Genomic DNA, 13,792 nt, shown 5'->3' with positions numbered 1-13,792 from the left:
GGAATTGAATTTGGATATTAATGTTGTAATTAAGTGTTATCTATCCCATATGTGCATATAAGTGCTTTTTATAGTTTAACAATGTCCACAGTATTTGTAATATTTTGTTGTAATGTCTACTTAATTATTTGATACCAATATATATGGCTCCCACGAGACAGGCTTAGGCCTTGTATTAGAGTTACAGTTCGTTTTGCGTTTATGTTTAATATTCACAAATGTTAAGTTAGTAACAATTGGTTTTTAGGTTTAATTAATATATAATAATTGATCTGTACTTAGTTGCTGGCTCAATATGAAGTCAAATCGCATACACACTAGTGAACTTAAACTTTCAACCGGAAGCAAGGTAGTTCTATGAAAACTACTATACATGAGTCAGATTGTTATAAAAACTTATGTGGCACGAGTAGGATTAAAACCACTGGACCACCACTCCTGCAGCCCTTTTTCCCATTTCAATACTGAATGAATGAATTTTATTCATTCCTTTTCGTGTAAAGGGTTGGGCACTTTAAAATAGACCCGGTATTGTCTGGACTATAGCCCACGACTGGTCTCGACGCATCCATGTCTACGGCTGATTACTCTTTACGACCACATTAAAAATTACGACGACCTTTGATGGTTGAAGGAACACGCTTTATTTCAATGTTGATACAAAGTATTATTTTTTATGAGAGACTTGCCATTTAAAAGAATAAAAATTTGAATTAATTTTGGGAAATGTAAGTAGGTGATGATATAATCATTTGTTACAATATTTTGTTATCTACGAAAATGAAATAATTTTATATTGCAGTTTTCAATTGATGCAAAGCTTTGTTGGTTATAGTTTTTTTTAACTATATAAGATTGTAGCTATTTTTGCAACCATAACAGATTTATCCCGTATTAAAAACATGTAGAATATACCTCCAGTATTACTACAATATATAGATAGGAAACCTCGGTGGCGCAGTGGTAAAGTTCTTGCCACTGAACCGAGAGGTCCTGTGTTCGATTCCCGGTCGGGTAATGAAGGAAAATGATCTTTTTCTGATTGGCCCGGGTCTTGGATGTTTAGTAAAATGTAGTATCGTTGAGTTAGTATCCCATAACACAAGTCTCGAACTTATTTTGGAGCTAGCTCAATCTATGTGGTTTGTCCTAATATATTTATTTATAGATTAAACGACAAGGCCACGGTGACGCCGCTTCTTTTTCACCAGTGCTTTGAAAGTCAGCATTTTATGTAAAAGTTTCACCTCAATAAGATATGTATATAGACTGTCACACATCTACAACACCTATCATTTACTAATGTAAACTTTCTTGTCAACAGTATGAGACCAGAGCGTTCAACCATACGGAAATATCAGTGATGAACAGCTCGTGCGACGCGCGCTCCTGCGCCATTACAGTTAAACCCGAGCGCGGCACAGCCAAGTATACCTGCGAGGTTTCCAGTGAGGGCCCCAGGTTCGCTGTCGACAGGAGGTCTTCCAATATGACATTAGCTGGTGAGTGTCACATAAGAACTGCGTCATTAATGATCAAGTGAGAGCTCTAGACTCTTACGTGTAGCTGTGTGAAATCTCCAGCGAAGATCCGAGGATCGCTATCACTAGCTGTCATGGTACATGTCATGAAACCTACGTCATCATGGTCAAGCGCGAGTGTGGCCCAACTAAATTTGGAGGTCTCGAGTGAGCGCCTAGGTTTGAATGAAAATGAACGATTGATTTTGGAAATTATTCCTTCCTAAAGAATATTGATGGATCGCAATGACAGCAAGGCCGTAGGTCGAAACGCTCTGCGAAATCCAAAAAGGTCTACCTCTAACACATTAATATACTTGAAAATGTCTATTAGAAAATGGGAGGAATTGTCTATAATTGTCTACTCTAACGAGTTAACGAGTATCACCATGATAGCTTTATGAATAATATAATTTAATGCGTTGTTTAAGTCGCATTCTTAATCCTCTGCAGGACACTTTACGTCCACAGACGTTATAACAATTAAACTTCTTTTGTGTCTCGTTTATTGTGCGTGTAAAACAGTTTTTGAAATGTTTGTACAATTAATACTATTAATAATGTTTGTAGAAAATATATTTCATTGAAACATTTAAAAAATGGGAAGATAATTATATTTGAAGTACTTCAAAAGAAAAACATAATTGGATTGGCAATATTAATTAGGCTAACGGATGATTTATCTTTAAAGGGAGTAAAAACTTTTCTAATCGAAACATTAAGTTTTGTGCAACTTTATTTTTGATTTGTTAACTTTTCAGAGGTAATTTTAAAAGTTAATCAATGTAATTTTATGGAAATATATGAATTACCAGAAGTAGACCATGTACAAATAATATTATCTGCATGGGTATCTCACTCTCGTCTATATCAGCCAAACAGCAGCTTGCATCGTTCCGGTTTGAAGGGTGAGAGAGGCGGTGTGCGGGGTGCTGTGGCAACAGATCCGAGGCCGCGAAGTAGACAACGCGCATTTCATACCTCTGGTGACCACTTATACACTAGTGTAGTCACAGGCTAGCACTGGTGTTGACAGCCTGTGGTGATCACTTACCACCAGATAGGTGGATCGCACGCATTTTGGTAGTATAAAAAAATAATTATACGAATTAATATGCAGTCAATCAAGTCCTTAAACTCTTTTACCGAATCAATACATACATATAATAAAATTGAAGAAAGGCCAAATTTGTACATTGGATATATTTTTTTAAATTCTTCATGGAATATACTTAGTTACTGATATAGATGACGAAAATATAGTTTTGGAAATTTTTGTCTGTCTGTCTGTCTGAACGCGCATCACTCGAAATCTACTGGACCGATTTGCTTAAAATTTGGTATGTAGATACCTTATATACCGAGTTAACATCTTAGATACATTTCATCCCGGTAAATGGTCAGGTTCCCGTAGGATAATTGAAAAACTAATTATGAATCAAAAATGCCTCAGAATCCCGGGTTAATAATTTATAGACATTTCATCCCGGAAAATGAGGAGGGCCCTGTAGGAAAATTATATACATTTCATCCCGGTAAATACGCGATAAAAAAATTATTGAGATTTTGCTATGAAGTTCACGCGGGCGAAGCCGCGGGCGAAGCCGCGGGCAAAAGCTAGTTAGAAATAAAAGCCACAGGAGTCCAAGAAAACGTTTAGCTGTTTAACATGTTTATTGGAATTTGTCTCTCTATTGGTTGAGCTTTGCGATGGCTAACTCACGCGTCAACTCGTGAACGGGTGCTGCCGCGGGAACTGGTCAGCTCGACCTCTTATTAAAAGTTGGTTAATTATACATATTTTTTTCCCCTTTCATGAGCACTCGATCACAATCATAATATTTTTCAGTATACCTTTTGACTATGTACTTTATTGTGTACTTACATAGTTATATTACTGATTAAAAAATTATACATAAATTTATATTTAAAAAATGGGAAACCCTTCTGGCATTATAGGGACCTATACTGTTTGAATGAGTTTCTTTTGGTATTTCTTCTCAGCAGTATTTGTTCCGAAATGCTAGTAGTTTGTAGCTTTGGTAAATATCATTTAATTTAGAATATGACGTGAAAAAGTGCCTGTGAAGGCCTTATTTCTGTGTAAATGATTTGATTTTGATTTTAGATTCAAAAATAGTAAACTCAATCAAATAACGATTTTCCATAGAAAATATTCAAAATATACGCTCTAAAACGTTCAGAACATTCCATTCATATTTATTTATAGTCACGACATATTCTAATGAATAGTAAATACGGATAACTCCATATAAAATGTACATAAAAACATTTTCATTCAAGCACGCGTATCTCCGATTCTTTGAATAGTGAACTCCTTTCATGTTTTCTATTTATATGAGCGTTATTTCTGAAATCATATCGCATGTCAGGTTCAGTAATGTATTGAGATGTTAGATTGGAGTGTGTGAGACAAGACTGTGTAGAAATTCACTTGCAATCAATGCAGCCTATATTTTTATTGAAGGTTTATTTTTAAACTGTTTATTACTTTGTCGACCTCGGTGGCGCAACGGTAAAGTACTTGCCTCTGAACCAAGAGGTCCCGGGTTCGATCCCGGTCGGGTCATGATGGAAAATTATCTTTTTCTGATTGGCCCGGGTCTTGGATGTTTATCTATATATGTATTTGTTATAAAATATAGTATCGTTGAGTTAGTATCCCACAACACAAGTCTCGAACTCACTTTGGTGTTTTCTCAATCTGTGTGATTTGTCCTAATATATGTATTTGTTATAATTTATTTTTTATTTATTGTACAAAGAGAACACATACAAAGAAAGGAAGGAAAGGATAAGCGAGAGACGAGAGATTACAGCCTTGAACCATTACTCAGTCGTGCTTCGTTTTGACGGACGACCGTCGTCCGTAGACGGACAACGCAGAAAGGGTTTGAAGATTCGACGTACGTCAACATACGTTAATGTCGAAACCTATTACAAACATCGGATTTTGCGTGAATACCAAACATATGGATACACACATACAATTCAATCAAATCAAAAACTACTGGACGGATTGTTATGAAATTTGGTACATGTGTGGAATATAACCTGGAATGTCACATAGGATACTTTTTATTCTTCTTCTATTTTCTATCTTGAAATTCCCACGCGAGCGTAGCCCCGGGGCGCAGCTAATCATTAGTACATAAGAACGAGGTTCTTGTCTATGGAATATATGTTCCATTCTACTCTATTTGCCATAGATTTTACCTCCCTATACGACACGAGCTTTGCCTAACAAATGGGGCTAAATTACTTTGTATACGATCTAATTATTCACTTTTAATTTAACTAAAATGTTGTACGCCTCGTAGGCTGTTCGTGTGTGCGCATGCACTTTATATCACAGAATTTGAAATGACAATAGAACTGTAAGATTTTTGCTAGATTTGTTCTACTCAAAACCCAAGCGAGTTCATGAAACATTCCCAAGACTTCATTAAATATGAAGATTAAGAGCTTCAAATTCCTATTGAACACCATAATATTGGTTGAGTCAGAAGCTGACAATCAGAGTGGTTATTCTTTCAGGATGACTGCTGTCTACACTTGTGAGTAAGAGAATGAGATACTTTTACTAATGATTTAATGGCATGATATAAGTTTAACCCCTGGGGGCTTACCATCATCTCTTAACGCGATCCAATTTATAGCCTAAACTGAACTGCATCGCAAATTCGTACCATCGACTTAATTTTTAGTATGAATGCGATTCATTTTAGGTTCCTAAATTGAACTGAGTTGCATTGGAATCGTTCGATAAAATTTGATGGTAGGCCTGCTGTGGTATAAAACATGCAAGTATCCATAAAACTGAAAGAATAAATTAGCAAAATAGAAACTAGTGAAACAAAAAATACCTGAAAGAAAAAATGTTTTTTTTTTTTGTAACGTGTCGTGTTGATGTGAAATTTGAAATTAAAACAGTGTTAACGCTACAATAACTATCTCTAGACGACAATAAAAGTATGTAACAAAGTAATTTTTGTAAAAATCTTATTTCAAATTACGCCCTTTTTTATTTATATAAAAGTTATAGTTATTTAAAAACAATTAATATTGTAAATAAGGCTTAATTGTTTGTGTAATTTGTCTTATCCTTATGTATATTATTACAATTTCCGTGTTGCACTGTTGGTGCTTCAATGGGATGTTAAATATTGACGTTGCAGCTCGCGTGAAACTTGGAAGTTGTTTGATGCAATTGTGTTCGAGCAAATGTTTGCTACAATGTGAGATACTTTTTTAGGGTTCCGTACCTCAAAAGTAAAGCAGAACCCTTATAGGATCACTTTATTTTCGGCTCTTTTTCTCAGTAATGCGTACACGTATAAAGTTGAAATTTAAATGAAATGTCGAATTCGATGCTCTCTTGAAAAATGAAAACGCGATCTAAATATATGGTGTATGGTATCTCCTGAGTGTGGTAGCAGGCTCGGTTCATAGTTCGTATTTTGAGCAATGGACCAACCTGCGTATTCTCCCAAAACGGAGTTAATACTTATAGAATAATAAATATATATAATTACTAACATAATTTTTTAAGGATTTGTATTACTAACAATTATGGATGACAATCTGAAATAAATATATTGAATTGAATTGAATTGAAAAACCATTGAATTGACCATTTATGTTGAAAATTTTTCAATTTCACAGGAAACTCAATACCTACCTACAAGGCACTTCCCCTTGATCTAGAATTTTGAATTTTGGCATGAATGAACAATGTATATAAAGTGAAAAATCCGAAATTATGTAATTTATAGTTCGTTTAAGAAAAAACGTCACACATTCCACAACTTGCAAATTTGAACAGAACATTCGGTGCGCGAGTCCGACTCGCTCTTAGCCGTTTTATTTACTAAGTAGGCAGGAATACGGTCCACCTGATGGGAAGTGGTCACCGCAACCTACGGACGCCGGCAACACCAGGGGTACCTCACGGACATCATATTATTCTCTATTATTACTTTTTTCACTGTAGCCGAACAGATTAAAAATTATGTTTTTATGAGAACGTAACGCGGACGTCGTACAAGGCGACTAAATGACGCGGAGCATTTCCAAAACGAGAGTTGACGTCAGACGGTATAACATTCAGAGTAGAAAATAATAGATATTAAATAGGTAAATTACTTTACTATTTTTTTCAACTAAATATCTAAAACTTTTTTCAATGTTAAGCCGTCTATGGAATGCGCTGTCCGTATCGATTAGAAGGGCACTGTACAAACTCCACCTTTTGTTAACATTTATTTTGTGCAATAAAGTTTGAATACATTTTAGCTACACAAAGGGATAGGGTGGTAGAATTCTAACCGGACACCGAAATGTAGGTCAATCCAGTCCAATTTTAGTTAGATTATGTACAGAATATAATTTCCTACGCCTCCACGCAACATGCCCATCAGTAATTCTCTAATTAATTTATGGTATCACCTGTGTTACGTAAACACGAATACGCTGTTCTTATTAATGCTTATTTATGATTGTGTATCAAATGTTTTTAAAATTCGTCGAGTACATTTTGGGAATATGATGTAATTTGTTTTTAGGATTGAAGGGTTAACATACATATATAAGAAACTTTAATACCTAAATCCTTTTGATGTTTCGATCAGACTTTATTTACCTCAAATTACAGATTTGAGTGAAGGCGCTCTTCTGGTAAATATGTTTCTTTCTATCACTCTACTTACATTGAACGAACTGAGCGAAATGTTTGTGAGTATGTAATGTGTGTACGTTTTTTTACTCTTTCACGCAAAATATACTGAACGGTTTGTTATGAATTTTGGTACACCGGTAGAATATAACCAGGAATAACATATAGGGCACTTTTTATCTCGATTTTTCCAAAGGAAGCGAAGCTCCGGGGCGCATTAATGCTAGAGTCTTGAGAAAATTCATTTATGTTAGAATAAGAAGTCAAAATTTTATAAAGGCCAAATATCTGACTTGAAATATTTCTCCCACAGTATTACCAGAGTATGAACCTCTTATAACCGGTCTACCGACGCTGGTGCAGGCGGGGGAACAGGCGTTGGTTAACTGCACATCGGACTACTCTGTACCAGCCGCCACGATAGACTGGTTCGTGGACTCCGAGCCTCAGGAGGTGAGTCTCCTTTCTCTTTCTACCCTCTTCGTATGTTCCCGGTTACATTCGGGACTGTATTACTCCGGGCTTAGCTTTAAAATGTTTAAGAGAGAGAGAGAAAATATTTATCTCTTCTTTACAACTGCGTAACATGTAACTTTCAGTAACATGCAAAGAGTATTTCATTTTAAACACTCTAACAGTTTTAAGCGAACCCAGACCGGCTGCTAATTTAAAAAAAGTAAATTAAGACGTTTTAAAGTATTATACGTATAACACTAGCTTTTGTCCACAACTTCTTATGTGAGTAAAAATCCGTTTCCCGTGAAAATTTCCCAGGAAATCCCTTCTAGTTCTCCCCTACTGTCCTAGGAACTTAGACACCAAATTTCAGCTTTCTACGCCCAGTAGTTTCGGCTGTGCGTTTTCTGTCAGTCAGTTACCCAGTAATGCAAGAGTTTCATGTATGTTGATTTGCTTTAATAAACCTTTAGACACATATTAATCTCCATTCATACGAAACCGATCAGTTTTATTCATTGAGGTTTCAATTAATATTTTCATTAATATAAATATCACCTTTATCTTTATTATCCATCATTATTGTTTGCAGCGAGCATTATATCGGAAATAAAATAAAATGTACAAACGTAATTCAGTGCAGATTATCAATTGAATTGATTAATTTTATTAATTACGTGATGAACTGTTTATATTAATCATTTAAGCATATTTGAAAATATGGATCACTCACGCGTGATTATACTAGACTACCGACAGATTCAGTCTAATATATTACCGAATTTAGACCGGCTTCACCTAAATCTAGCTGGAGTGATAAAGGCTAAACCCTGGTCTTACTAATTTACCCAGATTTTGGCTTGTATTTATCATGTTTTTACTGTCGTTTTTGAAGATTGGGTTGAGGGGTGTCCCCCTCAATCCAGTCTTCAAATATACTAACCAGTTTTTGTAGGTACTAGCCTAGTAATAGGTTATCAGGAAGTCAAGAATCGGATATTTATATCTCATTTCTTTTCCCTGGGGCCCGTGGGACAATGCCGCGAGGGTCCAGGGCGTCGTGACGCACAATTAGCGAAGCCCTAGGTGATGTAGACGAAGATAAATCTGCTACAACTAGATATGTAACGACCTCGGTGGCGCAGTGGTAAAGTGCTTGCCTCTGAACCGAGAGGAAAAGCTAGGGCATTCGTCCCTTGCGCGTATTTAAGGCGAAGAATTTCTAAGTGTAGTTAGCTTAATTGACGACCTCGGTGGCGTAGTGGTAAAGTCCCGGGTTCGAACCCTGGTCGGGTCATGATGGAAAATGATCTTTTTCTGATTAGCCCGGGTCTTGGATGTTTATCTACATATGTATTTGTTATAAAATATAGTATCGTTGAGTTAGTATCCCATAACACAAGTCTCGAACTTACTTTGGGGCTAGCCATAGATAAACGAAATAATTTTATCTATGGGGCTAGCTCAATCTGTGTGATTTGTCCTAACATATTTATATTATTTACTAGATGATAACATATAGCCTATAGCAATCTTGGATAATATACCTTTATAATGGTGTAAGAATTTTTGGTAGTCTGGCAAATTTGTAAATATATGTAATTCTTTATTTTTTAATAATTAGTTGTAATTTATTTTAGTTGTATAATGTAAAAATATTATAGTTAGGTTTTGATATTGTAGCATAGCACTGCATCTCACTGCGTTGTCGCGTTTCTCGCTTAGACACCGGTTTAACCGTATACGTACCGATACGAGTATATTTCTTTTATCTATGGGTTAAACTCACGTGACGTCGGAAGCTCGCCTTATGAAAAAGTCATGGTACGCATTTTCGGCTCATAAAAGATGGGATAACCTGACTAAATAATATATAAATGTTACAGTACAAGCTTGCTCAATATCACTCACTGTCAATTTGTATGACTGCGTTATACTGTGCGATAATCTTATAGAATTCATAATTGAATCCTCGCTTTTTTATTTAGTATAAATTTTTCATTTTCCTTTCCCTCTGCTTGAAAAATCCACTGTAAAAATAGGTAGGACCTTTGTACATTAATATATTAAATCTATCTTCAATTTAATATTCTATTATCCTATGAATCTATATAATATTTTGTCCAGTAGACTCGCGAAAGAAATGAATGAATCATTGGAATGGTTGTTGTTTATTTATATATGCGTACCTACCGTATAATGTTATGTGTATAAAATTCTAAATGGTCTGTGATAAAATCATTCATGGACAAAGTCGTCGGCGACCGCTTATTGATCATTTTGGAGATTCTGATTGAATGTATTTTTAAATTTCAAAACATCATAACTTCATTTATTCAATTTTAACAAAACAATGTTATAAAATAGATTATTTTAATATTGAAATTTATAGCCAAGACAAACAAAAAATTATCAAACTGAATACGAGACAATTTCTGACCAATAAAATCGGACAACAGATAATTCTACGCAAACATTTGTCACGTGATTTCAGCAAAAAAAAGGGGCAAATTTATTCCACGTCCGATCCCTAAGGCCGGGATCCGATCACAGTGGAAAATGTAACGAAAGCTCCACACTGTCGCCGAACTCAGACACACGGCGACGCGAATGCGTGAACATTGCGTAGTTAGTATAAGTGCTTTTATTTACCGCAACGAAACACCAGCCATGTATACCAAATCCGACAAAGTTTGGCAAACTGTTCGAAGACAGTGTGGAGCCGGCATAAAAAATAACCAATCAGATTGTTTGAAATTGCCATCCATTTTCCGTCTTCAAGATGCAGAGAGAAATTTCAAGAACGCTGTTATTAGATTGCATTTTTCGCTTCAGTGCCCTAATGTTCGATTGATATTGCGTAAAAAGTAAAAATTACTATCTCTCTAGTTGACTGAAAGAGATCCATTCGTAGGATAAATTCGACATTGTATATTTACTTTCTTATTATGTATGAGTTCTTTGTACAAGTTGTATATATATATATATATATATATATATATATATATATATATATATATATATATATATATATATATATATATATATATATATATATATATATATAAATATTACAAATAAATAAGAGTATTGCTTATACGTCCCTATGGCTTGAAGCCTGCGATAAATATTTGAAAATTAATTTTAAAAAACCTAACCCAAAGTGCTAGAATGGTTATTCCTACTAAATAATAAAAAAGGCCGTAAAGGCGGAGTTTAATCGATAAATTTCGCAAGGTCTTCCGGTGATTTTCAATGACATTTTTAGGACACTATAACAAGACCGAGCAAAATGTAATTTCCTAACATTATTTTCAAAATAAAACTATAACACACAAACGGGTAATTTGCAAATTAGTTTTTCAGGTTTTGATATAAATAATAATAACATTTTCTATAATAAATTACAATGAATTTATAAAAGTTTATGAAAATTGTGTACCTCTTATGGTTGTAGATTTCAAAACACAAAAAATGTAGAATTAAATTAATTAACTCGATATTTACTGATAAAACTGATATTTTCTTAAAAATGAGTGTATATCAATAAATATACTTACTGAACTACTACAAAACTAAGACTGAAACTAGAGAACTAGTAAATCTATGAAATATCCACTTTATAATACATTTATGTACATGGAAAAAGAACCAAAGTACCAGGACAGCATAAATAAACGACATGCTACGCAAAGGTATCGGAACCGAGCATCTATTAGGAGCGCAATAACAATAATTTTACGAAGAATATATTCATTTGATTGATATATTACTCGCCTCAGAGGAGCATTCACTCAAATTCGTAGGCAGAAGGCCTCACTGACATTTATTCCATACGACGACGGCAGTGAACCACGTTACATTTGCTGCCAAATGAGCATTATCTCAAGCGAATAAGAATCAGACTTAGTGTGCAAAACAAATTATTCACATAATATTGTAAAGAATCTGTAATTTTTACACGTCACCGAAGTTTTCTTTGATCTGCCATTTCTTTATCATAAATGTAATGTGTATATTTTATGTATTATTTTCTAATATTATACTACATAAATGGTGCTATCACAATTTTTTGATACTACCTTTACTTTATGATCTACTAGCATTTGCCCGAAGCGACGCACGTGCAAATTCCCCACGAGAGCAGTTATTTTTCCGGGATATAACATATCCTATGTCCTTCTCCATACTCCAAACTACATACAACAATTCAATAACACTGTTTGAGTAGATAAAGCGTGAAGAGGTAACAAAGAAACTTACTTTTTCAATTATAATATATATTAGGATTAGGATTTTGCTCAACGATTGAAGAAAAAGCCAGGAATACGCTCATAAAGAGTCTCTTCTTACTTTTCTCTATACAAATTCCATTATACTAAGCAAAAATCTTTCAAAATACTGATTACAAAACAAACGATCGTCTAATCTTTTCCAAACTCGCAAAGAAAACCCGATAATTTTCCGCTGAGCCCTCACTTATAACCCGATCAAAGGGCCCACCTCGGATTCTCTCAACTTTTTAAAACGGCTAATCATCGAAACTAAGGAATTGATAAAGACTGCGCGCAATAAGAATTGTAAAAAATTGCACTGTTAAATAATAACTGGTAATAAATCCTTGTTGTAAATATGAAGTAGCATTTTGCTTTTTAATTATAAGTAACTTTTTATATATATAATTTTTATATATAAATAAATAAATAAATAAATATATTAGGACAAATCACACAGATTGAGCTAGCCCCAAAGTAAGTTCTATACTTGTGTTATGGATAACCTGACTAAATAATATATAAATGTTACAGTACAAGCTTGCTCAATATCACTCACTGTCAATTTGTATGACTGCGTTATACAGTGCGATAATCTTATAGAATTCATAATTTAATCCTCGCTTTTTTATTTAGTATAAATTTTTCATTTTCGTTTCCCTCTGCTTGAAAAATCCACTGTAAAAATAGGTAGGACCTTTGTACATTAATATATTAAATCTATCTTCAATTTAATATTCTATTATCCTATGAATTTATATAATATTTTGTCCAGTAGACTCGCGAAAGAAATGAATGAATCATTGGAATGGTTGTTGTTTATTTATATATGCGTACCTACCGTATAATGTTATGTGTATAAAATTCTAAATGGTCTGTGATAAAATCATTCATGGACAAAGTCGTCGGCGACCGTTTATTGATCATTTTGGAGATTCTGATTGAAACAAAAAAAAATTTTTTTTTAATGTGTATTTTTAAATCTCAAAACATCATAACTTCATTTATTCAATTTTAACAAAACAATGTTATAAAATAGATTATTTTAATATTGAAATTTATAGCCAAGACAAACAAAAAATTATCAAACTGAATACGAGACAATTTCTGACCAATAAAATCGGACAACAGATAATTCTACGCAAACATTTGTCACGTGATTTCAGCAAAAAAAAGGGGCAAATTTATTCCACGTCCGATCCCTAAGGCCGGGATCCGATCACAGCGGAAAATGTAACGAAAGCCCCACACTGTCGCCGAACTCAGACACACGGCGACGCGAATGCGTGAACATTGCGTAGTTGGTATAAGTGCTTTTATTTACCGCAACGAAACACCAGCCATGTATACCAAATCCGACAAAGTTTGGCAAACTGTTCGAAGACAGTGTGGAGCCGGCATAAAAAATAACCAATCAGATTGTTTGAAATTGCCATCCATTTTTGCACCAGTGAACATTTTCAGTGAACATCCCAGTGAACATTGCGTAGTTAGTATAAGTGCTTTTATTTACCGCAACGAAACACCAGCCATGTATACCAAATCCGACAAAGTTTGGCAAACTGTTCGAAGACAGTGTGGAGCCGGCATGAAAATAACCAATCAGATTGTTTGAAATTGCCATCCATTTTTGCACCAGTGAACATTTTCAGTGAACATCCCAGTGAACATTGCGTAGTTAGTATAAATGCTTTTATTTACCGCAACGAAACACCAGCCATGTATACCAAATCCGACAAAGTTTGGCAAACTGTTCGAAGACAGTGTGGAGCCGGCATAAAAAATAACCAATCAGATTGTTTGAAATTGCCATCCATTTTCCGTCTTCAAGATGCAGAGAGAAATTT

General features: G+C 34.5%; 1 protein-coding gene across 1 annotated transcript in view; it reads left to right on the top strand.

The window, feature by feature from the left end:
* LOC128673721 (uncharacterized) overlaps positions 1-13,792 on the top strand; it is a 119,784-nt gene that overhangs the window by 92,834 nt on the left and 13,158 nt on the right. Inside the window, exons 3-4 of the mRNA XM_053751766.2 lie at positions 1,325-1,502; positions 7,529-7,668. Of these exons, the coding sequence (XP_053607741.1) occupies positions 1,325-1,502; positions 7,529-7,668 (318 nt within the window). The remainder of the gene's footprint in view (positions 1-1,324; positions 1,503-7,528; positions 7,669-13,792) is intronic.

Source organism: Plodia interpunctella, chromosome 11 (assembly GCF_027563975.2).
Source record: "Plodia interpunctella isolate USDA-ARS_2022_Savannah chromosome 11, ilPloInte3.2, whole genome shotgun sequence".
In the NCBI taxonomy this organism is placed as follows: domain Eukaryota; kingdom Metazoa; phylum Arthropoda; class Insecta; order Lepidoptera; family Pyralidae; genus Plodia; species Plodia interpunctella.
This window is presented reverse-complemented; position numbering and strand designations above follow the sequence as displayed.